We start from the raw sequence: 27192 nt of genomic DNA, 5'->3' as shown, positions 1-27192 counted from the left end.
CCTGGACCTAAGGAGACCCCTTCCCAGCCCCTGACTTCAGGCGACCCAGCCCCAGCCCCTGGACCTCAGGAGACCCCTCCCCAGCTCTCTGCACTGCAGGAGACCCCTCCCCAACTCCCAGGACCTCAGGAGACCCCTCCCCAGCCCCCTGGACCTAAGGAAACCCGTCCCAGCCCCTGGATCTCAGGAGACCCCTCCCCAGCTCTCTGCACTGCAGGAGACCCCTCCCCAACTCCCTGGACCTCAGGAGACCCCTCCCCAGCCCCCTGGACCTAAGGAAACCCCGTCCCAGCCCCTGGATCTCAGGAGACCCCTCCCCAGCTCTCTGCACTGCAGGAGACCCCTCCCCAACTCCCTGGACATCAGGAGACCCCTCCCCAGCCCCCTGGACCTAAGGAGACCCCTTCTCAGACCCTGGACCTCAGGAGACCCCTCCCCAGCTCTCTGCACTGCAGAAGACCCCTCCCCAACTCCCTGGACCTCAGGAGACCCCTCCCCAACCCCCTGGACCTAAGGAGACCCCTTCCCAGCCCCTGACTTCAGGCGACCCAGCCCCAGCCCCTGGACCTCAGGAGACCCCTCCCCAGCTCTCTGCACTGCAGGAGACCCCTCCCCAACTCCCTGGACCTCAGGAGACCCCTCCCCAGCCCCCCTGGACCTAAGGAAACCCGTCCCAGCCCCTGGATCTCAGGAGACCCCTCCCCAGCTCTCTGCACTGCAGGAGACCCCTCCCCAACTCCCTGGACCTCAGGAGACCCCTCCCCAGCCCCCTGGACCTAAGGAAACCCCGTCCCAGCCCCTGGATCTCAGGAGACCCCTCCCCAGCTCTCTGCACTGCAGGAGACCCCTCCCCAACTCCCTGGACCTCAGGAGACCCCTCCCCAGCCCCCTGGACCTAAGGAGACCCCTTCTCAGACCCTGGACCTCAGGAGACCCCTCCCCAGCTCTTTGCACTGCAGGAGACCCCTCCCCAACTCCCTGGACCTCAGGAGAACCCTCCCCAGCCCCCTGGACCTAAGGAGTCCCCTTCCCCAGCCCCTGGACCTCAGGAGACCCCTCCCCAGCTCTCTGCACTGCAGGAGACCCCTCCCCAACTCCCTGGACCTCAGGAGACCCCTCCCCAGCCCCCTGGACCTAAGGAGACCCCTTCCCAGACCCTGGACCTCAGGAGACCCCTCCCCAGCTCTCTGCACTGCAGGAGACCCCTCCCCAACTCCCTGGACCTCAGGAGACCCTTCCCCAACTCCCTGGACCTCAGGAGACCCCTCCCCAGCCCCCTGGACCTAAGGAGACCCCTTCCCAGCCCCTGGACCTCAGGAGACCCCTCCCCAGCTCTCTGCACTGCAGAAGACCCCACCCCAACTCCCTGGACCTCAGGAGACCCCTCCCCAACCCCCTGGACCTAAGGAGACCCCTTCCCAGCCCCTGGACCTCAGGAGACCCTTCCCCAGCTCTCTGCACTGCAGGAAACCCCTCCCCAACTCCCTGGACCTCAGGAGACCCCTCCCCAGCCCCCTGGACCTAAGGAGACCCCCTTCCCGGCCCCTGGAGCTCAGGCGACCCCTCCCCAGCTCTCTGCACTGCAGGAGACCCCTCCCCAACTCCCTGGACCTCAGGAGACCCCTCCCCAGCCCCCTGGACCTAAGGAGACCCCTTCCCAGACCCTGGACCTCAGGAGACCCCTCCCCAGCTCTCTGCACTGCAGGAGACCCCTCCCCAACTCCCTGGACCTCAGGAGACCCCTCCCCAGCCCCCTGGACCTAAGGAGACCCCTTCCCAGCCCCTGGACCTCAGGAGACCCCTCCCCAGCTCTCTGCACTGCAGGAGACCCCTCCCCAACTCCCTGGACCTCAGGCGACCCCTCCCCAGCCCCCTGGACCTAAGGAGACCCCTTCCCAGCCCCTGGACCTCAGGAGACCCCTCCCCAGCTCTCTGCACTGCAGGAGACCCCTCCCCAACTCCCTGGACCTCAGGAGACCCCTCCCCAGCCTCCTGGGCCTAGGAAGGCCCCTACCCAGCCCCCTGGGCCTAAGGAGACCCCTTCCCAGCCCCTGAACCTCAGGAGACCCCTCCCCAGCTCTCTGCACTGCAGGAGACCCCTCCCCAACTCCCTGGACCTCAGGAGACCCCTCCCCAGCCCCCTGGGCCTAGGAAGCCCCCTCCCCAGCCCCTGGACCTCAGGAGACCCCTCCCCAGCTCTCTGCACTGCAGGAGACCCCTCCCCAACTCCCTGGACCTCGGGCGACCCCTCCCCAGCTCTCTGCCCGGCAGGAGACCCCTCCCCAGCTCTCTGCCCGGCAGGAGACCCCCTCCCCAACTCCCCGGACCTCAGGAGACCTCTCCCCAGCCCCTGGACTCCAAAGCCCGGGCTCTTTCCCCTGAGCCATGCTGCTTCTCTGAGCTCTTAGGAAGTACCAATTGGCAACATAGGGAGCCGGTCCCTACCCAACAGCGGGCTCCCGGTCTAGAAGGGGGAGACAGGCAACAAAACAAAACATATTAACAAAAGAAAATAAATAGAAAAATCTGGAACCCTTCCCGAATTTGCGGGTCATTTGATGGCTAACTCCTCGAGGGCAGGAACAGAGTCTTCGGCTCTTGTGTGCTTCTAAGTGTCCAGCAAAGCACTCTGCACTCAAAAGTTGCCCAGTACAATCTTATTTCTACCGCAGGAACCCAGGGCAATTCTTGGCACACAGTAGATGCTTAGTACAGCGGTCTGCACCCAGTAGATACCCAGGAGAGCGCTCTACATATAATAATAATAATAATGGCATTTATTAAGCGCTTACTATGTGCAAAGCACTGTTCTAAGCGCTGGGGAGGATACAAGGTGATCAGGTTGTCCCACGGGGGGCTCACAGTCTTCATCCCCTGGACTTCAGGAGACCCCTCCCCAGCTCCCTGCACTGCAGAAGACACCCCTCCCCATCCCTTGAACCTCGGGCGACCCTCCCCAGCCTCTGCACCATGAGGAGACCCTCTCCAGCCCCCCAGTACCCCCGGGGACCCCCCACCCCAGCCCCCCACTCCTCTGGAGACTCCCCAAACCCCTCAGCACCAAGGAGACCCCAGCTCTCTTTAATAGCTCAATCAGGGGTATTTCCTGAGCACTTACTCTGTGCAGAGCACTGGAATAATAATCATAATGGCGGTATTTGTTAATAATAATACATAATATATAACATAATAAATAGATAATGCATTATAAAATATAATATTAAGATATAATATATGATGATAATAATAATGGCATTTATTAGGTGCTTATTATATGCAAAGCAGAGTTCTAAGCGCTGGGGAGGTTACAGGTTCTAGACTGAGCCCACTGTTGGGTAGGGACCGTCTCTATATTATTATGGCATTTGTTAAGCGCTTACTATGTGCAAAGCACTGTTCTAAGCGCTGGGGGGATACAAGGTGAACAGGTTGTCCCGTGTGGGGCTCACAGTCATCATCCCCATTTTACAGATGAGGGAACTGAGGCTCCGAGAAGTTAAGTGACTTGCCCAAGGTCACACAGCAGACATGCGGCGGAGCTCTATATGTTGCCAACTTGTACTTCCCAAGCGCTTAGTAATAATAATGATGATAGCATTTGTTAAGCGCTTACTATGTGCAAAGCACTGTTCTAAGCGCTGGGGGGGGGATGCAAGGTGATCAGATTGTCCCGCATGGGGCTCACAGTTATCATCCCCATTTTACAGGTGAGGTAACTGAGGCTCCGAGAAGTTAAGTGACTTGCCCAAGGTCACACAGCGGACACGTGGTGGAGTCGGGGTTCGAACCCATGACCTCTGGCTCCAAAGCCCGGGCTCTTTCCACTGAGCCACGCTGCTTCTCCACTTAGTCCACTTAGTACAGTGCTCTGCACAGTGTAAGTGCTCAATAAATACGATTGAATGAATGAAAGGTGATCAGGTTGTCCCACGGGGGGGCCCACAGTCTTCAAATGCATGTTAAGAGCTTACTATGTGCCAAGCACTGTTCTAAGCGCTGGGGGAGATACGAGGTAGTCAGGTTATGGTATTTGTTAAGCACTTACCACGTGGGGCTCACAGTCTTCATCCCCATTTTCCAGATGAGATCACTGAGGCCCAGAGAAGTGAAGTGACTGGCCCAAGGTCACACAGTTGACAAGGGGCAGAGGTGGGATTCGAACCCACGACCTCTGACTCCCAAGCCAGGGCTCTTTCCACTGAGCCACGCTGCTTCCCGAGATAGCAGCGTTGCTCAGTGGAAAGATCCCGGGCTTTGGAGGCAGAGGTTATGGGTTTGAATCCCGACTCCACCACGTGTCTGCTGTGTGACCTGGGACGAGTCACTTCACTTCTCGGAGCCTCAGTTCCCTCATCTGCAAAATGGGGGTGACAACTGTGAGTCCCAAGTGGGACAACCTGATCACCTTGTATCCTCCCCCAGCGCTTAGAACAGTGCTTTGCACATAGTAAGCACTTAACAAATGCCATCATCATCATTACTATTATTATTTCAAGGTAGTCAGGTATCTGTATAGATTTATTACTCTATTTATTTTACTTTCCACATAGTAAGCGCTTAACAAATGCCATCATCATTATTATTATTATTACAAGATAGGTATCTGTACAGATTTATTACTCTATTTTACTTTGCACATAGTAAGCGCTTAACAAATGCCATCATCGTCATTATTATTATTACAAGGTAGTCAGGCATCTGTACAGATTTATTACCCTATTTTACTTGTCCATATTTACTATTCTATTTATTTTGTTAATGATGTGCATATTTATTTTGTTTTGTTAATATGTTTGGTTTTGTTCTCTGTCTTCCCCTTCTAGACTGTGAGCCCACTGTTGGGTAGGGACCGTCTCTACATGTTGCCAACTTGTACTTCCCAAGCGCTTAGTCCAGTGCTCTGCACACAGTAAGCGCTCAATAAATACGATTGATTGATTGATCTAGCTATAATTGTATTTATTCTAACGATTTTGACACCTGTCTACATGTTTTGTTTTGTTGTCCTTCTAGACCGTGAGCCCGTTGTTGGGTAGGGACCGTCTCTGTTGCCGACCTGTCCTTCCCAAGCGCTTAGTCCAGTGCTCTGCACACAGTAAGCGCTCAATTAATACGATTGATTGATTGATCTAGCTATAATTGTATTTATTCTAACGATTTTGACACCTGTCTACATGTTTTGTTTTGTTGTCCTTCTAGACCGTGAGCCCGTTGTTGGGTAGGGACCGTCTCTGTTGCCGACCTGTCCTTCCCAAGCGCTTAGTCCAGTGCTCTGCACACAGTAAGCGCTCAATTAATACGATTGAATGAATGGATGGATGGTATTTGTTAGGCGCTTACTATGTGCCAGCACTGTTCTAAGCACTGGGGGAGATACAAGGTGATCAGGTTGGCCTCCTTGGGGCTCACAGTCTTCACACTGGACTTCTACAGTGGGCAGACCCCTCGAGGGTCAACAACTTCCAATCAATCAATCAATCAATCAATCGTATTTATTGAGTGCTTACTGTGTGCAGAGCACTGTACTAAGCGCTTCGGAAGTACAAGTTGGCAACTCCAGTTTTGAGTGCTGGAGGGAAGTTTGGTTTTAGGGCAACCCCCTGGTGACCCCGGCCCATTAGGAGCCCATAAAGGCGTTGAATTGATATTCCGACAAGATCAAGGCCCTTCTTTTCCTCTCCCCATCCCCCGGTGCGTGAAAACGGAATAACAAAGTGGAATAAAACCAACTTTCGTGGCCTCAGGCCCCCAGGCTTTTAAGGGAAAAACGGTATCAGATTCCAAACTCCTTAAAGACTGGGAAAAATCGATCATTTTTCATGATTTTATTACTCTATTTATTTATTTATTTATTTTACTTGTACATATCTATTCTATTTATTTTATTTTGTTAGTATGTTTGGTTTTGTCTCCCCCTTTTAGACTGTGAGCCCACTGTTGGGTAGGGACTGTCTCTAAATGTTGCCAACTTGTACTTCCCAAGCGCTTAGTCCAGTGCTCTGCACCCAGTAAGCACTCAATAAATACGATTGATGATGATGATGACTGTCTCTATATGTTGCCAATTTGTACTTCCCAAGCGCTTAGTACAGCGCTCTGCACACAGTAAGCGCTCAATAAATACGATTGATGATGATGATGATGATGATGATTTTGTGGGGAGAACACAATATAACACAGTCGGTACACACAATCCCTTCCTACAAGGACCTTACAGTCTACAAGGGGAATCAAAATCAATCAATCAATCAATCGTATTTATTGAGCGCTTACTGTGTGCAGAGCACTGGACTAAGCGCTTGGGAAGTACAAGTTGGCAACATATAGAGACAGTCCCTACCCAACAGTGGGCTCACAGTCTAAAAGATGTGTTCTAATAATAGAAATAATTGTGGTATTTGAAAATAATAATAATAATAATAGTATTATTGTTAAGCGCTTACTATGTGCAAAGCATTCATTCATTCATTCAATCATTTTTATAATAATAATGGTATATGTTAAGCACTTACTATGTGCAAAGCACTGTTCTAAGCGCCGAGGGGGAAACAAGGTGATCAGTTTGTTCCACGGGGGGCTCACAGTCTTAATCCCCATTTTACAGATGAAGGAACTGAGGCTCAGAGATGTGAAGTGACTTGCCCAAGGTCACACAGCAGACATGTGGCGGAGCGGGATTCGAACCCATGACCTCTGACTCCAAAGCCCGTGCTCTTTTCATTGAGCCATGCTGCTTCCCTAATTTATTGAGCGCTTATTGTTTGCAGAGCACTGTACTAAGCGCTTGGGAAGTACAAGTTGGCAACATATGGAGACGGTCCCTCCCCAACAGTGGGCGTGTGGCTCAGTGGAAAGAGCACGGGCTTTGGAATCAGGGGTCACGGGTTCGAATCCTGGTTCTTCCAATTGTCAGCTGTGTGACTTTGGGCAAGTTACTTAACTTTTCTGTGCCTCAGTTCCCTCATCTGTAAAATGGGGATGAAGACTGTGAGACCCCTGTGGGACAACCTGATCTCCTTGTAACCTCCCCAGCGCTTAGAACAGTGCTTTGCACATAGTAAGCGCTTAATAAATGCCATCATTATTATTATTATTATTAGAAGGGGGAAGCACTGTTCTAAGCGCTGGGGAGGCTACAAGGTGAAAACACAGAGAAGCAGCGTGGCTCAGTGGAAAGAGCCCAGGCTTTGGAGTCAGAGGTCATGGGTTCAAATCCCGGCTCCGCCAATTGTCAGCTGGGTGACTTTGGGCAAGTCGCTTCACTTCTCTGGGCCTCAGTTGCCTCATCTGGAAAATGGGGATTAAGACTGTGAGCCCCCCGTGGGACAACCTGATCACCTTGTAACCTCCCCAGCGCTTAGAACAGTGCTTCGCACATAGTAAGCGCTTAATAAATGCCATCATTATTATTATTATTAATAAATACCATTGAATGAATGAATAAGCGCTTAACAAATATTACTATTATTATAAAACACTGAGCAACGTGACCCAGCGGGCAGAGCAAAGGTCTGGGAGCTGGAAGGTCATGGGTTCTAATCCCACCTCTGCCACTTAGCTGTGTGACTTTGGGCAAATCACTTCACTTCTCTGGGCCTCAGTGACCTCATCTGGAAAATGGGGATTGAGGCTTGTGAGCCCCAGGCGGGTGAGACTGGTATGCACCCCAGCGCTTAGTACAGTGCCTGGCACAGAGCAAGGGCTTAACAAACACCACTAAGAAGCAGTTTGGCCAGTGGAAAGAGCCCGGGCTTTGGAGTCAGAGGTCGTGGGTTCTAATCCCGCCTCTGCCACTTGCCAGCTGTGGGACTTTGGGCAAGTCGCTGCCTCTGGGCCTCAGTTCCCTCATCTGGAAAATGGGGGTGACGACTGTGAGCCCCCCGTGGGTCAACCTGTTCACCTTGTAACCTCCCCAGAGCTTAGAACAGTGTTTGGCACATAGTAAGAGCTTAATAAATGCCATTATTATTATTACAATAACGTATATAATATTAACATTATAATAAATATTATAATAATATAATATTATAATAATAATTATAATTATTAATATACTAATAAACGCCACTATTATTATTATTGTTGCTCCATCCGGGGCAGGGGATGATGTCTGACTGGTTAGGCAAGGCCATCTTTATGTGGGGAACCACCGTGGCCCCCGCCTCTTAGGCATCCATCCTTGTAAAGGGAACGACCCTGAACCTCGCCCCATTTGACAGCCATCTTTATGAGGCGAACGACCTTAGAACTCGCCACTTTGTCAGCCATCTTTGTGAGGGGAACGACCCTGGACCCCCGCCCCTTAGTGAGCCATGTTTGTGAGGGGAACCACTCTGGACCCCCGCCCCCTTTTGACAGCCATCTTTATGAGGGGAACGACTCTGGACCCCGCCCCTTTATGAACCATGTTTGTGAGGGGACCGACCCTGAACCCCGCCCCATTTGACAGCCATCTTTATGAGGGGGCCCCTTTGGGAACCATGTTTGTGAGGGGAACGACCCTGGACCCCGCCTCTTTGTCGGCCATCTTTGTGAAGGGAACGACCCTGGACCCCACCCCTTTTGACAACCATCTTTATGAGGAGAACGACCCTGGATCCCCGCCCCTTTGTGAACCATGTTTGTGAGGGAAACGACCCTGGACCCTGCCCCTTTGTCAGCCATCTTTGTGAGGGGAACGACCCTAGATGCCCGCCCCTTTGTGAACCATGTTTGTGAGGGAAACGACTCTGGATCACGCCTGTTTGTCAGCCATCTTTGCGAGGGGAACGACCCTAGATCCCGCCCCTTTTGACAGCCATCTTTATGAGAGGAACGGCCCTAGATCCCCGCCCCTTTGTGAACCATGTTTGTGAGGGAAACGACCCTGGACCCTGCCCCTTTGTCAGCCATCTTTGCGAGGGGAACGACCCTGGACCCCGCCCCTTTTGACAGCCATCTTTATGAGGGGAACCACCCTTGTTCCCCTCCCCTTTGTGAACCATGTTTGTGAGGGAAACGACTCTGGATCACGCCTCGTTGTCAGCCATCTTTGTGAGGAGAACGACCCTGGACCCCGACCCCTTTGCCAGCCATCTTTGAGAGGGGAACGACCCTAGATCCCCGCCCCTTTGGGAACCATGTTTGTGAGGGAAACGACCCTGGACCCCGCCCCTTTGTCAACCATCTTTGCGAGGGGAACGACCGTAGTTCTCCGCCCTTTTGGGAACCATGTTTGTGAGGGAAACGACCCTGGACCCCGCCTCCTTGTCAGCCATCTTTATGAGAGGAACGACCCTTTTGACAGCCATCTTTATAAGGGGAACGGCAGCTCCTCGAGGCCCCTCCCCATCTTGGTGCGGAGAACGACCCTCCCCTCCCCCGGCGGGGCCTTCTGTCGGCCATCTCTGGTCGGGGGGACGTGTCGGTCCTCCTTGGCCCGGCCTCTCGAGCGGCCATGTTGGTGCGGGCCGGCCGGGCCTGGAGGAGCTGACTTCCGGCTGCTCATGGCGCCATTGTTGTGGCCGGGCCTGCTGCTGCTTTTGCCCTTGTTCCCTCAGGGACACAGTGGGCACCATGGCTCCTCAGGTGAGCCGCAGGCCGGGAAGGGCCTCGGGGACGGGCAGGGAATGTCACCCTTTTTTAATCTATTGCCCTCCCTCAAGCGTTTAGTACAGTGCTCTGCCCACAGGAAGCGCTCAATACATTCATTCATTCATTCATGAATACCATAGACTGCTTTTCTAAAAATGGCGTTTGATAAGCGCTTCCTATGTGCCTAGCGCTGTCCTAAGCGCTGGGGTAATAATAATAATTATTAATGATCTTCTAGACTGTGAGCCCGCTGTTGGGTCTGTATATGTTTCCAACTTGTACTTCCCAGGCGCTTAGTACAGTGCTCCGCACACAGTAAGCGCTCAATAAATACGATTGATTGAATGAATGAGTAATACTAATGATGATGGTATTTGTTAAGCGCTTACGACGTGCAAAGCACTGTTCTAAGCGCTGGGGAGCAGAAGCAGATATAGGGAAGCAGCGGGGCTCAGTGGAAAGAGGTCGTGGGTTCGAATCCCGGCTCCACCACATGTCTGCTGCGTGACCTTGGGCAAGTCGCTTCACTTCTCTTGGAGAAGCAGCGGGACTCAGTGGAAAGAGCCCGGGCTTTGGAGTCAGAGGTCACGGGTTCAAATCCCGGCTCTGTCAATTGGCAGCTGTGCGACTTTGGGCAAGTCATTTCACTTCTCTGGGCCTCAGTTGCCTCATCTGGAAAATGGGGATTAAGATTGTGAGCCCCACGTGGGACAACCTGATCACCTTGTATCCCCCCCCAGTGCTTAGAACAGTGCTTTGCACATAGTAAGCGCTTAATAAGTGCCATTATTATTACTATTATTATTATTCTCTGAGCCTCAGTGACCTCATCTGTAAAATGGGGATTAAGACTGTGAGCCCCACGTGGGACAACCTGATCACTTTGTAGCTCCCCCAGCGCTTAGAACAGTTCTTTGCACATAGTAAGCACTTAACAAATGCCGACATTATTATTATTATTATTACAAGGTGATCAGGTTGTCCCACGTGGGGCTCACAGTCATCATCCCCATTTGACAGATGAGGGAACTGAGGCACAGAGAAGTAAAGTCACACAGCGGACAATCGACAGAGCCGGCATTTGAACCCATGTCCTCCGACTCCAAAGACCGGGCTCTTTCCACTGAGCCACGCTGCTTCTCTAGTAGATACTAGTAGATACAGGCTCATCAGGTTGACCCACGTGGGGCCCCCAGTCTTCATCCCCATTTTCCAGATGAGGTCACTGAGGCCCAGAGAAGTGAAGTGATTTGCCCAAAGTCCCGCAGCGGACAAGTGGCGGAGCTGGGATTAGAACCTATGACCTCCGACTCGTGGCTCAGTGGAAAGAACCTGGGCTTTGGAGTCAGAGGTCATGGGTTCAAATCCCAGCTCTGCCAATTGTCAGGTGGGTGACTTTGGGCAAGTCACTTCACTTCTCTGGGCCTCAGTGACCTCATCTGGAAAATGGGGATAATAATAATAATGATGATGGCATTTGTTAGGCGCTTACTATGTGCAAAGCACTGCTCTAAGCACAGGGAGGATACAAGGTGATTAGGTTGTCCCACTTGGGGCTCACAGTCTTAATCCCCATTTTCCAGATGAGGTCACTGAGGCCCAGAGAAGTGAAGTGACTTGCCCAAAGTCACCAAGCTGACAATTGGCGGAGCCGGGATTTGAACCCATGACCTCTGATTCCAAAGCCCGGGCTCTTTCCAATGAGCCACGCTGGGATGAAGACTGTGAGCCCCCCGTGGGCCAACCTGATCACCGTCTAACCTCCCCAGCGCTTAGAACAGTGCTTTGCACATAGTAAGCACTTAATAAATGCCATCATTATTATTATTGTTATCGACCCCAGTGCTTAGAATAGTGCTTGACACCCGGTAAGCACTTAACAAATTCATTCATTCATTCAATCGTATTTATTAAGAGGTTACTGTGTGCAGAGCACTGTACTAAGCGCTTGGGAAGTCCAAATTGGCAACATGTAGAGACGGTCCCTACCCAACAGCGGGCTCACGGTCTAGAAGGGGAGCAAGTGTCATTATTATTATTATTGCGACGCTCACCCACCGCTTTCCCCCTCCCCAGGTCGCCCATGGGAGACGTTCGTGGGCCGGATCGCCCGGGCCGTGGCAGACCACCGGCCTTGCGACAGTGCCAACTGCAGTTGCCACAGAGGGTGAGGGTCGCCTTCCAGCTCGGGGTGGGGTGGTGGGGTTTGGGTTGTTGGCCTCAATCAATCAATCAATCAATCAATCAATCAATCATATTTATTGAGCGCTGACTGTGTGCAGAGCACTGTACTAAGCGCTTGGGAAGTCCAAGTTGGCAGCGTCTAGAGACGGTCCCTACCCAACAGCGGGCTCACGGTCTCGATGCCCCTTGGGCGGGTGAGAGGGGGATTTGAGGGTGGGATCGCTAAGCTGGGGAGAGAAGGGATGGCGGTGAGGGGAGAGAGGAGTTTATTACTCTATTTATTTTACTTGTACATATCTATTCTATTTATTTTATTTTGTTAGTATGTTTGGTTTTGTTCTCTGTCTCCCCCTTTTAGACTGTGAGCCCACTGTTGGGTAGGAACTGTCTCTAGATGTTGCCAATTTGTACTTCCCAAGCGCTTAGTCCAGTGCTCTGCACATAGTAAGCGCTCAATAAATACGACTGATGATGATGGGGGGGCAGTGGGTGGGAAGGGAGTGATTATTGGAGGGAAGCAGCGTGACCCAATGGAAAGAGCCCGGGCTTTGGAGTCAGTGGTCATGGGTTCAAATCCTGGCTCCCCCAGTTGCCAGCTGTGTGGCCTTGGGCAAGTCACTTAACTTCTCTGGGCCTCAGTTCCCTCATCTGTAAAATGGGGATTGACTGGGAGCCCCCTGTGGGGCAACCTGATCACCTTGTATCCCCCCAGCGCTTAGAACAGTGCTTTGCACAGAGGAAGCGCTTAATAAATGCCATTATTATTATTATTATTATTGGAGACTTCGGGGGGGCGGGAGGAATTGGCGGGAAAGCCCCGATTGGGTGGAAGGGGGAGAAGAAATTGCTCCTGTAATACTACTACTACTACTACTACTAATAATAATAACAATAATAATAATAATGATGATGACATTTGTTAAGCGCTTACTACATGCAAAGCACTGTTCTAAGCGCTGGGGGGGATACAAGGTGATCGGCAAGTTACTTCTCTGTGCCTCAGTTACCTCATCCTTCAAATGGGGATTAAGACTTGGGGCAACCTGATTATGTTGTATCTCAATGGGGATTAAGACTGTGAGCCCCGTGTGGGGCAACCTGATTATCTTGTATCTCCCCCAGCGCTTAGAACAGTGCTTGGCACGTAGTAAGCGATTTAACAAATACCAGCGTTATCAGGTTGTCCCACGTGGGGCTCACAGTCTTCATCCCCATTTGACAGATGAGGTCACTGAGGCACAGAGAATAATAATAGTGATGGCATTTAAGCGCTTACTACATGCAAAGCACTGTTCTATGCGCTGGGGGGATACAAGGTGATCAGGTTGTCCCACGGGGGGCTCACAGTCTTCATCCCCCTTTGACAGATGAGGTCACTGAGGCGCAGAGAGTAATAATAATGATGGCATTTGTTAAGCGCTTACTATGTGCCGAGCACTGTTCTAAGCACTGGGGGAGATACAAGGTGATCAGGTTGTCCCACGGGGGGCTCACAGTCTTCATCCCCATGTTACAGATGAGGGAACTGAGGCACAGAGAAGTTGTGACTTAATAATAATAATAATAACAATGGCATTTGTTAAACGCTTACTATGTGCAAAGCACTGTTCTAAGCGCTGGGGGGGATACAAGGTGATCAGGTTGTCCCGCATGAGGCTCACAGTTATCAACCCCATTTTGCAGATGTAACTGAGGCTCCGAGAAGTGAAGTGATTTGCCCAGGGTCACACAGCAGACACGTGGTGGAGCCGGGATTCGAACCCCTGACCTCCGACTCCAAAGCCCGGGCTCTTTCCACTGAGCCACGCTGACTTGGCCGAGGCCACACAGCGAGCCGGTGGCGGAGCTGGGACTAGAATCCGGGTCTTGTCACCTTGTATCCTCCCCAGCGCTTAGAACAGTGCTTTGCATATAGTAAGCGCTTAACAAATACCATCGTTTTTGGGTTTTTTTAATGGCATTTGTTAAGCGCTTACTATGTGCAGCACACTGTTCTAAGCGCTGGGGGGGATACAACGTGATCAGGTTGTCCCACGTGGGGCTCACAGTCAATCCCCATTTTACAGATGAGGTAACTGAGGCTAAGTGACTTGCACAAGGTCACACAGCAGACATGTGGCAGAGCCGGAATTCGAACCCATGACCTCTGACTCCAAAGCCCGGGCTCATTCCACTGAGCCACGCTGCTTCTCTAAAAGAGAGATGGTGACTGTGTAAGCTCCCCGGACCCTGTCAGCCACCCCCCGTGCCCATCCCCAGGGGAAGCAGCGCGGCTCAGCGGAAGGAGCCCGGGCTTTGGAGTCCGAGGTCATGGGTTCAAATCCCGGCTCCGCCACTTGTCAGCTGGGTGAGTCTGGGCCTGTCACTTCACTTCTCCGGGCCTCAGTGACCTCATCTGGAAAATGGGGATTCAGTCTGTGAGCCCCCCGTGGGACAACTTGATTACCTTGTATCTCCCCCAGCGCTTAGAACAGTGCTTTGCACCTAGTAAGTGCTTAATAAATGCCATCACTATTATTATTATTATTATTCCCGGCCCGACGGAGGGGTTGGGGGCGGGCGGCGCGCCTTCCTCCCCCCGACTTCCGGCCCCGGGGACGCCCGCCGGCCTCAATTCCCGCTCTTCCCGGCCAGGGTCCTCGACCGGGATCTGGAGCCCTTCCGCGGCGGCGTCTCCCGCCGGGACATGTCGGATCTGGTCGGCCGGAAGCTGGGGACCCACTACCAGATCGTCCAAAACAGGCTCTATCGCGAGCGCGACTGTATGTTCCCCTCCAGGTGAGCCGGCCGACGGGTGGGTGCCCGCTCCGTCCAATATGTTACCAACTTGTAGTTCCCAAGCGCTTAGTACAGTGCCCTGCACACGGTAAGCGCTCAATAAACACGATTGAATGAATGATGAGGATTTGAGCATCTTACGTGGCTCAGTGGAAAGAGCCCAGGCTTGGGAGTCAGAGGTCATGGGTTCAAATCCCAGCTCTGCCAACTGTCAGCTGTGTGGCTTTGGGCAAGTAACTTAACTTCTCTGTGCATCAGTTACCTCGTCTGTAAAATGGGGACTAAGACTGTGAGCCCCACGTGGGACAACCTGCTCACCTTGTATCCTTCCCAGTGCTTAGAACAGTGCTTTGCAAATAGTAAGAGCTTAACAAATGCCGTCATTCAGAAGCAGCGTGGCTCAGTGGAAAAGAGCATGGCCTTTGGAGTCAGAGGTCATGGGTTCAAATCTCGGCTCCGCCACTTGTCATCTGTGTGACTTTGGGCAAGTCACTTAACTTCTCTGTGCCTCAGTTCCCTCATCTGGAAAATGGGGGTGAAGACTGTGAGCCCCATGTGGGACAACCTGATCACCTTGTATCCCCCCAGCGCTTAGAACAGTGCTTTGCACATAGTAAGCGCTTAATAAATGCCATTATTATTATTATTATTATTATTTGTTCTCCCCCTTCTAGACTGTGAGCCCGCTGTTGGGTAGGGACCGTCTCTATATGTTGCCAACTTGGACTTCCGAAGCGCTTAGGGTGGGTAGGTGGGTGCCCGCTCCGTCCTATATGTTACCAACTTGTAGTTCCCAAGCGCTTAGTACAGTGCCCTGCGCACGGTAAGCGCTCAATAAACACGATCGAATGAATGATGAGGATTTGTTGTCCCCCTTCTAGACCGTGAGCCCGCTGTTGGGTAGGGACCGTCTCTATATGTTGCCAACTTGGACTTCCCAAGCGCTTAGTACAGTGCTCTGCACACAGTAAGCGCTCAATAAATATGATTGCATGCATGCATGCATTTGTTAAGCGCTTACTATGTCCTGGGCGCTGGGGTAAATTTGAGCTCGTCGGGCTGGACGCAGTCCCCGTCCACTTGGGTCACACAGTCATTCGTTCATTCGGTCGTATTTATTGAGCGCTTCCCGCGCGCAGAGTACTGGACTAAGCGCTTGGGAAGTCCAAGTCGGCAACGGGTTGAGACGGTCCCTACCCGACAACGGGCTCCCGGTCTTCATCCCCCTTATCAGATGAGGGAACTGAGGCCCGGAGAAGTGAAGTGACCAGCCCAAGGTCACACGTGGCTCAGCGGAAAGAGCCCGGGCTTTGGAGTCAGAGGTCACGGGTTCGAATCCCGGCTCTGCCAACTGTCAGCTGGGTGACTTTGGGCAAGTCGCTTCACTTCTCTCAGTTCCCTCATCTGTAAAATGGGGATGAAGACTGTGAGCCCCACGTGGAACAACCTGATCACCTTGTATCCCCCCAGCGCTTAGAACAGCGCTTGGCACATAGTAAGCGCTTAACAAATGCCATCATTATTATTATTATCACAGTGCTGGGCACATAGTAAGCGCGTAACAGATACCACAATTATTATTACTATTATTAGAGCCCGAGTGCTTTGGGTACTGTGGTTCCTTAGACCAGCAGAGGTGCCCATCCGGGCAAGTACTGAGCGCTTAGTCCAGCGCTCTGCACACAGTCAGCGCTCAATAAACACAGCTGAATGAATGAAGTACCGAGAGGGCGGGCGGAGCGGGGATAATAATAATAATAATGGTAATGGTGGCATTTATTAAGCGCTTACTATGTGCCAAGCACTGTTCTAAGCACTGGGGAGGTTACAAGGGGATCAGGTTGTCCCATGGGGGGCTCACAGTCTTCATCCCCATTTTCCAGATGAGGGAACTGAGGCCCAGAGAAGGGAGGCGACTTGCCCAAAGTCACCCAGCTGACAATTGGCGGAGCCGGGATGGGCAGGGACTCTGTCCAACCTGATTTGCTCGCATCCACCCCGGCGCTTGGTACAGTGCCGGGCACATAGTAAGCGCGTAACAGATACCACAGTTTTCATTCATTCATTCATTCAGTCGCATTTATTGAGCGCTTACTGTGTGCTCAATAAACACGGCCGAATGAATGAAGTACCGAGAGGGCAGGTGGAGAGGGGAATCCGGATCCCGGCGAAAGGGTGGCCAGACAGTTGATGCTGCCTCGCTTCCCTCCCGCTCCTCCGTCTCCATTCCCCCTCCGCCTGTCCTCCATCATTCATTCATTCACTGTGTGCAGAGCACTGGACTGAGCGCTTGGGATGTACAATCAATCAATCAGTCGTGTTTATTGAGCGCTTACTGCCTCACTTCCCTCCCACTCCTCCGTCTCCATCCCCCCCTCCGCCCGTCCTCCGTCATTCATTCATTCATTCAATCGTATTGAGCGCTCACTGTGTGCAGAGCACTGGACTGAGCGCCTGGGATGTACAATCAATCAATCAGTCGTGTTTATTGAGCGCTTACTTCCTCACTTCCCTCCCGCTCCTCCGTCTCCATCCCCCCCTCCGCCCGTCCTCCGTCATTCATTCATTCATTCAATCGTATTGAGCGCTCACTGTGTGCAGAGCACTGGACTGAGCGCCTGGGATGTACAATCAATCAATCAGTCGTGTTTATTGAGCGCTCACTGCCTCGCTTCCCTCCCGCTCCTCCCTCTCCATCCCCCCCTCCGCCCCTCTTCCGTCATTCATTCATTCAACCGTATTGAGCGCTCACTGTGTGCAGAGCAGTGGACCGAGCGTTTGGGATGTACAATCAATCAATCAATTGGGGAAGCAGCGTGGCTCAGTGGAAAAGAGCCCGGGCTTTGGAGTCAGAGGTCATGGGTTCAAATCCCGGCTCCGCCAATTCTAAGCTGTGTGACTTTGGGCGAGTCACTTCACTTTTCTGTGCCTCGGTTCCCTCATCTGTAAAATGGGGATGAAGACTGTGAGCCCTCCGTGGGACACCCTGATCGCCTTGTAACCTCCCCAGCGCTTAGAACAGTGCTTTGCACATAGTAAGCGCTTAATAAATACCATTATTATTATTATTATTATTATTATTGAGCACTTACTGTCTCGCTTCCCTCCCGCCCCTCCGTCTCCATCCCCCCTCCGCCCGTCCTCCGTCATTCATTCAATCGTATTGAGCGCTCACTGTGTGCAGAGCAGTGGACCGAGCGCCTGGGATGTACAATCAATCAATCAATCGTGTTTATTGAGCGCTCACTGCCTCGCTTCCCTCCCGCTCCTCCGTCTCCATCCCCCCTCTGTCCGTCCTCCATCATTCATTCATTCATTCAGTCGTATTTATTGAGCGCTTACTGTGTGCAGAGCACTGGACTGAGCGCTTGGGATGGACAGTCAATCAATCAATCGTGTTTATTGAGCGCTTACTGCCTCGCTTCCCTCCCGCCCCTCCGTCTCCATCCCCCCTCCGCCCGTCCTCCGTCATTCATTTATTCAGTCGTATTGAGCGCCCACTGTATGCAGAGCAGTTCCTTCCTCTCCCCCTCGTCCCCCTCTCCGTCCCCCCATCTTACCTCCTTCCCTTCCCCACAGCACCTGTATAGACGTATATATGTTTGTGCATATTTATTACTCTATTTATGTATTTATCTTGTACATATCTATTCTATTTATTTTATTTTGTTAGTATGTTTGGTTTTGTTCCCTGTCTCCCCCTTTTAGACTGTGAGCCCACTGTTGGGTAGGGACCGTCTCTATATGTTGCCAACTTGTCCATCCCAAGCGCTTAGTACAGTGCTCAACAGTGCACACAGTAAGCGCTCAATAAATACGATTGATCCCCCCTTCTGCCCTTCCTCCGTCATTCATTCATTCATTCAACCGTATTGAGCACTCACTGTGTGCGGAGCAGTGGACCGAGCGCTTGGGATGTACAATTGATCAATCAGTCGCGTTTATTGAGCGCTTACTACCTCACTTCCCTCCCGCCCCTCCGTCTCCATCCCCCCCTCCGCCCGTCCTCCCTCATTCATTCATTCAATCGCATTGAGCGCTCACTGTGTGCGGAGCAGTGGACTGAGCGCTTGGGACGTACAATCGATCCATCAATCGCGTTTATTGAGCGCTCACCGCCTCGCTTCCGTCCGTGGTCCGCCGTGGGCGGGCGGCAGGTGCAGCGGGGTGGAGCACTTCATCCTGGAAGTCATCGACCGCCTGCCGGACGTCGAGCTGGTGATCAACGTGCGCGATTCCCCCCAGGTGCCCAAGTGGGCGGGCAGCGTGGCGCCCGTCTTCTCCTTCAGCAAGACGGCCGACTACAGCGACATCATGTACCCCGCCTGGACCTTCTGGGAAGGCGGCCCTGCCGTGTGGCCCATCTACCCCACTGGCCTCGGCCGCTGGGACCTCTTGACCGACCACCTCGCCAGGTAGGCCCTGGCAGACTCATCGTCATCGTCATCATCATCATAATAACATAATAACGACATTTATTAAGCGCTTACTATGTGCAGAGCACTGTTCGAAGAGCCGGGGAGTTTGCAAGGTGATCCTGTTGTCCCATGTGGGGCACACAGTCTTAATCCCCATTTTCTCATCGTCGTCATTATCATCATAATATAGTAATGGCATTTATTAAGCGCTTACTATGTGCAGAGCACTGTTCACAGCGCTGGGGAATTTACAAGGTGATCCCGTTGTCCCATGTGGGGCTCACAGTCTTAATCCCCATTTTCTCATCGTCCTCGTCATCATCATCATATAATAACGGCACTTATTAAGCGCTTACTATGTGCAGAGCACTGTTCGAAGCGCCAGGGAATTTACCAGGTGATCCTGTTGTCCCATGTGGGGCTCACGGTCTTCATCCCCATTTTCTCATCGTCGTCATCATCATCATAATATAATAACGGCATTTATTAAGCACTTACTATGTGCAGAGCACTGTTCGAAGCGCTGGGGAATTTTCAAGGTGATCCCGTTGTCCCATGGGGGGCTCACAGTCTTCATCCCCATTTTCTCATCGTCGTCATCATCATAATATAATAACGGCATTTATTACGCGCTTACTATGCACTGTTCGAAGCGCTGGGGAATTTACAAGGTGATCCCGTTGTCCCATGGGGGCCTCACAGTCTTAATCCCCATTTTCACATCGTCGTCATCATCATCATAATATAATAACGGCCTTTATTAAGCGCTTACTATATGCAGAGCACTGTTCGAAGCGCCGGGGAATTTACAAGGTGATCCCGTTGTCCCATGGGGGGCTCACAGTCTTAATCCCCATTTTCTCATCGTCGTCATCATCATCATAATATAATAACGGCATTTATTAAGCGCTTACTATGTGCAGAGCGCTGTTCGAAGCGCTGGGGAATTTGCAAGGTGATCCCGTTGTCCCATGGGGGGCTCACAGTCTTAATCCCTGTTTTCTCATCGTCGTCATCATCATCATAATATAATAACGGCATTTATTAAGCGCTTACTATGTGCAGAGCGCTGTTCGAAGCACCGGGTAATTTACAAGGTGATCCCATTGTCCCATGGGGGGCTCACAGTCTTAATCCCCGTTTTCTCATCGTCGTCATCATCATCATAATATAATAACGGCATTTAGTAAGCGCTTACTAAGTGCAGAGCACTGTTCGAAGTGCCGGGGAATTTGCAGGGTGATCCCGTTGTCCCATGTGGGGCTCACAGTCTTAATCCCCATTTTCTCGTCGTCGTCATCATCATCATAATATAATAATGGCATTTATTAAGCGCTTACTATGTGCAGAGCACTGTTCGAAGCGCCGGGGAATTTGCAAGGTGATCCCGTTGACCCATGTGGGGCTCACGGTCTTAATCCCCGTTTTCTCATCGTCGTCATCATCATTATAATATAATAACGGCATTTATTACATGCTTACTATGCACTGTTCGAAGCACTGGGGAATTTACAAGGTGATCCCGTTGTCCCATGGGGGGCTCACAGTCTTAATCCCCATTTTCTCATCGTCGTCATCATCATCATAATATAATAATGGCATTTATTACGCGCTTACTATGCACTGTTCGAAGCGTTGGGGAATTTACAAGGTGATCCCGTTGTCCCATGTGGGGCTCACAGTCTTAATCCCCATTTTCTCATCGTCATCATCATCATCATAATATAATAATGGCATTTATTAAGCGCTTACTATGTGCAGAGCACTGTTCGAAGCGCTGGGGAATTTGCAAGGTGATCCCGTTGTCCCATGGGGGGCTCACGGTCTTAATCCTCATTTTCTCATCGTCGTCATCATCATCATAATATAATAACGGCATTTATTAAGCGCTTACTATGTGCAGAGCGCTGTTCGAAGCGCCGGGGAATTTGCAAGGTGATCCCGTTGTCCCATGTGGGGCTCACAGTCTTAATCCCCATTTTCACATCGTCGTCATCATCATCATAATATAATAACGGCATTTATTAAGTGCTTACTATGTGCAGAGCACTGTTCGAAGCGCCGGGGAATTTACAAGGTGATCCCGTTGTCCCATGTGGGGCTCACGGTCTTAATCCCCGTTTTCTCATCATCATCATCATCGTCATAATATAATAACGGCATTTATTAAGCGCTTACTACGTGCAGAGCACTGTTCGAAGCGCTGGGGAATTTGCAAGGTGATCCCGTTGTCCCATGTGGGGCTCACAGTCTTAATCCCCATTTTCACATCGTCGTCATCATCATCATAATATAATAACGGCATTTATTAAGTGCTTACTATGTGCAGAGCACTGTTCGAAGCGCCGGGGAATTTACAAGGTGATCCCGTTGTCCCATGTGGGGCTCACGGTCTTAATCCCCGTTTTCTCATCATCGTCATCATCGTCATAATATAATAACGGCATTTATTAAGCGCTTACTACGTGCAGAGCACTGTTCGAAGCGCTGGGGAATTTGCAAGGTGATCCCGTTGTCCCATGTGGGGCTCACAGTCTTAATCCCCGTTTTCTCATCGTCGTCATCATCATCATAATATAATAACGGCATTTATTACGCGCTTACTATTCACTGTTCGAAGCGCTGGGGAATTTACAAGGTGATCCCGTTGTCCCATGGGGGCCTCACAGTCTTAATCCCCATTTTCTCATCGTCGTCATCATCATCATAATATAATAATGGCATTTATTAAGCGCTTACTATATGCAGAGCACTGTTCGAAGCGCTGGGGAATTTGCAAGGTGATCCCGTTGTCCCACGGGGGGCTCACGGTCTTAATCCCCATTTTCTCATCATCGTCATCATCATCATAATATAATAACGGCATTTATTAAGCGCTTACTATGTGCAGAGCACTGTTCGAAGCGCTGGGGAATTTGCAAGGTGATCCCGTTGTCCCATGTGGGGCTCACAGTCTTAATCCCCGTTTTCTCATCGTCTCCATCATCATCGTAATATAATAACGGCATTTAGTAAGCGCTTACTATGTGCAGAGCACTGTTCGAAGCGCCGGGGAATTTACAAGGTGATCCCGTTGTCCCATGGGGGGCTCACAGTCTTAATCCCCGTTTTCTCATCGTCATCATCATCATCATAATATAATAACGGCATTTATTAAGCGCTTACTATGTGCAGAGCACTGTTCGAAGTGCCGGGGAATTTGCAAGGTGATCCCGTTGACCCATGTGGGGCTCACAGTCTTAATCCCCATTTTCTCATCATCGTCATCATCATCATAATATAATAATGGCATTTATTAAGCGCTTACTATATGCAGAGCACTGTTCGAAGCGCTGGGGAATTTGCAAGGTGATCCCGTTGTCCCAAGGGGGGCTCACAGTCTTAATCCCCATTTTCTCATCGTCGTTATCATCATCATATAATAACGGCCTTTATTAAGCGCTTACTATGTGCAGAGCACTGTTTGAAGCGCTGGGGAATTTACAAGGTGATCCTGTTGTCCCATGTGGGGCTCACAGTCTTAATCCCCATTTTCTCATCGTCGTCATCATCATCATAATATAATAACGGCATTTATTAAGCGCTTACTATGTGCAGAGCACTGTTCGAAGCGCCGGGGAGTTTACAAGGTGATCCCGTTGTCCCATGGGGGCTCACAGTCTTCATCCCCATTTTACAGATGAGGGAACTGAGGCCCAGAGATGTGAAGTGACTTGCCCAAAGTCACCCAGCTGACAAGTGGGGGAGGCGGGATTAGAACCCACAACCTCTGACTCCCAAGCCCGGGCTCTTTCCACTAAGCCACGCTGCCCTTGTGTTATTATTTATAATATATTAATAGCATTTATTAAGCACTTACTATGTGCAAAGCACTGTTCTAAGTGCTGGGGAAGATACTATTGTATTAATAATAATAATAATAATAGCATTTATTAAGTGCTTACTATGTGCAAAGCACTGTTCTGAGTGCTGGGGGAGATACCCTTGTATTAATAATAATAATAATAGCATATATTAAGCACTTACTATGTGCAAAGCACTGTTCTAAGCGCTGGGGGAGATACCCTTGTATTAATAATAATACCAATAGCATTTATTAAGCTCTCACTATGTGTAAAGCACTGTTCTAAGCGCTGGGGGAGATACCCTTGTATTAATAATAATAATAATAGCATTTATTAAGTGCTTACTATGTACAAAGCACTGTTCTGAGCGCTGGGGGAGATACCCTTGTATTAATAATAATCATAATAGCATTTATTAAGCACTTACGATGTGCAAAGCACTGTTCCAAGCACTGAGGGAGATACCCTTGTATTAATAATAATAATAATAGCATTTATTAAGCGCTTACTATGTGCAAAGCACTGTTCTGAGCGCTGGGGGAGATACACTTGTATTAATAATAATAATAGCATTTATTAAGCGCTTACTATGTGCAAAGCACTGTTCTAAGTGCTGGGGAAGATACCCTTGTATTATTAATAATAATAATAATAGCATTTATTAAGCGCTTACCATGTGCACCCTGTATTAGTAATAATGATAATAGCATTTATTAAGTGCTTACCATGTGCAAAGCACTGTTCTAAGTGCTGGGGGAGATACCCTTGTATTAATAATAATAATAATAGCATTTATTAAGTGCTTACTATATGCAAAGCATTGTTCTAAGCACTGGTGGAGATACCCTTGTATTAATAATAATACCAATAGCGTTTATTAAGCGCTTACTATGTGCAAAGCACTGTTCTAAGCACTGGGGGAGATACCCTTGTATTAATAATAATTATAATAATAGCATTTATTAAGTGCTTACTATGTGCAAAGCACTGTTCTAAGCGCTGGGGGAGATACCCTTGTATTAATAATAATAATAATAGCATTTATTAAGTGCTTACTATGTGCAAAGCACTGTTCTAAGCGCTGGGGGAGATACCCTTGTATTAATAATAATAATAATGGCATTTATTAAGTGCTTACTATGTGCAAAGCACTTCCCAAGCTCTTAGTCCAGTGCTCTGCACACAGGAAGCGCTCAATAAATACGACTGAATGAATGAATGAGCCCCCTCCTTCCTCTCCCCTCTCCTTCCCCTCCCCACAGCCCCTGTCTATATGTTTGTACAGATTTATTACTGTATTTATTTTACTTGGACATCGTTATTCTGTTTATTTTATCTTGTTGATATTCTTGGTTTTGTCACCGGTCTCCCCCTTTTCATTCATTCATTCATTCAATCATATTTATTGAGCGCTTACTGTGCGCAGAGCACTGGACTAAGCGCTTGGGGAGTCCAAGTTGGCCACGTCTAGAGACGGTCCCTACCCAACAGCGGGCTCACAGTCCCTTCTAGACATCTCTAGATAATAATAATAATAATAATAATGGCGTTTATTAAGCGCTTACTATGTGCAAAGCACTGTTCTAAGCGCTGGGGGGATACAAGGTGATTAGGTTGTCCCACGTGGGGCTCACAGACTTAATCCCCATTTTACAGATGAGGTAACTGAGGCATAGAGAAGTGAAGTGACTTGCCCAAGTCACACAGCTGACAATTGGCGGAGCTGGAATTTGAACCCATGACCTCTGACTCCAAAGCCCGGGCTCTTTCCACTGAGCCACGCCGCTCCTCTAGATGTTGCCAAGCGCTTAGTACAGTGCCCTGCACACAGTAAGCCTCCCCCTTTTCATTCATTCATTCATTGTCGTATTTATTGAGCGCTTCCTGTGCGCAGAGCACTGGACTAAGTGCTTGGGGAGTCCAAGCTGGCCACGTCTAGAGACGGTCCCTACCCAACAGCGGGCTCACAGTCCCTTCTAGACATCTCTAGATGTTGCCAAGCGCATAGTACAGTGCCCTGCACACAGTAAGCCTCCCCCTTTTCATTCATTCATTCATTCAATCGTATTTATTGAGCGCTTCCTGTGTGCAGAACACTGGACTAAGCGCTTGGGGAGTCCAAGTTGGCCACGTCTAGAGACGGTCCCTACCCAACAGCGGGCTCACAGTCCCTTCTAGACATCTCTAAATGTTGCCAAGTGCTTAGTACAGTGCCCTGCACACAGTAAGCCTTCCCCTTTTCATTCATTCATTCAGTCGTATTTATTGAGCGCTTCCTGTGTGCAGAGCGCTGGACTAAGCGCTTGGGGAGTCCAAGCTGGCCACGTCTAGAGACGGTCCCTTCCCAACAGCAGGCTCACAGTCCCTTCTAGACATCTCTAGATGTTGCCAAGCGCTTAGTACAGTGCCCTGCACACAGTAAGCCTCCCCCTTTTCATTCATTCATTCAGTCGTATTTATTGAGCGCTTACTGTGTGCAGAGCACTGGACTAAGCGCTTGGGGAGTCCAAGTTGGCCACATCTAGAGACGGTCCCTACCCAACAGCGGGCTCACAGTCCCTTCTAGACATCTCTAGATGTTGCCAAGCGCTTAGTACAGTGCCCTGCACACAGTGAGCGCTCCATAAATACGCTTGAATGAACGAATAAATAGATGGTGATGATTCGGGGGTGATTCTTATGTGCTTCTTTTTGGTGTTCTTTGGTTTCAGGGCAGCCGAACAGTGGCCGTGGGACAGAAAAATAGCCCAGGGCTATTTCCGAGGGTCCAGGTGAGCGGGATTTCAGAGCCGCGTCCTGCCCCCCCTCCTCATCCCGGAAAAATCCCCTTCCTGGGAGCCGGGAGGGACCCCGGGCTCCAATGGAAAACCACAGTCGGGGGACACTAACCCCACCCTCTCTGAAACCCCCTTTCTCCGTCAGTCAGTCGTATTTATTGAGCGCTTACCGTGTGCAGAGCACTGTGTTAAGCACTCGGGAGAGGACGATGTAACAATCAACAGAAACATTCCCGACCCACAAGGAGCGTATATATGTTTGTACGTATTTATTATTTACATATTTATTACTCTATTTTTTTTACTTGTTCATATCTAGTCTATTTATTTTATTTTGTTAATATGTTTGGTTTTGTTGTCTGTCTCCCCCTTCTAGACTGTGAGCCCGCTGTTGGGTAGGGACCGTCTCTATATGTTGCCAACTTGGACTTCCCAAGCGCTTAGTCCAGTGCTCTGCACACAGTAAGCGCTCAATAAATACGATTGATTGATTGATTGAGCGTACAGCCTAGAGGGGGAAACAGGCATTACTATAATAATAATAATAATAATAGTAATGATAGGGGAGACAGGCATTACTATAATAATAGTAATAATAATAATGGTGGCATTTGTTAAGCGCTTACTACGTCCCAAGCACTGTTCTAAGCGCTGGGGGGGATACAAGGCGATCAGTTTGTCCCACATGGGGCTAACCTGTAACCTGTAACCTCCCCAGTGCTTAGAACAGTGCTTTGCACATAGTAAGCGCTTAATAAATGCCATTGTTATTATTATTATTATTATTGTTGTTAACAGTCTTAATAATTTGGGTATTAAGCGCTTACTCTGTGCAAAGTACTGTTCTAAGTGCTCGGGAGGATACAGGTCATCAGGTTGTCCCACGTCGGGCTCCCAGTCTTAATCCCCATTTTACAGATGAGGGAACTGAGGCCCAGAGAATAATAATAATAATGATGGCATTTGTTAAGCACTTACTATATGCGAAGCACTGGTCTAAGCGCTGGGGGGGGGGAATACAAGGTGATCAGGTTGTCCCACATGGGGCTCACAATCTTAATCCTCATGTTACAGATGAGGTCACTGAGACCCAGAGAATAATAATAATAATGGCATTTGTTAAGTGCTTACTATGTGCAAAGCACTGTTCTAAGCGCTGGGGAGGGGGATACAAGGTGATCAGGTTGTCCCACGTCAGGCTAACAATCTTAACCCTCATTTTACAGTTGAATTCACTGAGGCCCAGAGAAGAATAATAATAATAATGATGGCATTTGTTAAGCGCTTACTATGTGCAAAGCACTGTTCCAAGCGCTGGGGAGGGGGATACAAGGTGATCAGGTTGTCCCACTTGGGGTTTACAATCTTAATCCCCATTTTACAGATGAGGTCACTGAGGCCCAGAGAATAATAATAATAATAATAATAATGGCATTTGTTAAGCGCTTACTATGTGCAAAGCACTGTTCTAAGCGCTGCAGAGGTTACAAGGTGATCAGGTTAGGGCTCACAATCTTAGTCCCCATTTTACAGATGAGGTCACTGAGGCCCAGAGAATAATAATAATAATAATAATGATGGCATTTGTTAAGCGCTTACTATGTGCAAAGCACAGTT

General features: G+C 50.0%; 1 protein-coding gene across 2 annotated transcripts in view; it reads left to right on the top strand.

Annotated features, from left to right (window-relative positions):
• Nucleotides 1-9082: 9082 nt before the first annotated feature.
• POGLUT1 (protein O-glucosyltransferase 1) overlaps nt 9083-27192 on the top strand; it is a 30215-nt gene continuing 12105 nt past the window's right edge. The window contains exons 1-5 of one of the 2 annotated variants that reach the window (XM_038757809.1): nt 9105-9567; nt 11650-11740; nt 14392-14535; nt 18693-18950; nt 25510-25569. In XM_038757809.1, the coding sequence (XP_038613737.1) occupies nt 9120-9567; nt 11650-11740; nt 14392-14535; nt 18693-18950; nt 25510-25569 (1001 nt within the window). In that variant the 5' untranslated portion in view covers nt 9105-9119. Of the gene's footprint in view, nt 9568-11649; nt 11741-14391; nt 14536-18692; nt 18951-25509; nt 25570-27192 lie in introns of both variants that reach the window. The other variant, XM_038757810.1, reaches the window with a different exon arrangement.

This window comes from Tachyglossus aculeatus, chromosome 16, assembly GCF_015852505.1.
Source record: "Tachyglossus aculeatus isolate mTacAcu1 chromosome 16, mTacAcu1.pri, whole genome shotgun sequence".
Taxonomy (NCBI): domain Eukaryota; kingdom Metazoa; phylum Chordata; class Mammalia; order Monotremata; family Tachyglossidae; genus Tachyglossus; species Tachyglossus aculeatus.
The sequence above is the reverse complement of the archived record's forward strand: the minus strand, read 5'-3'. Positions and strand labels throughout refer to the sequence as shown.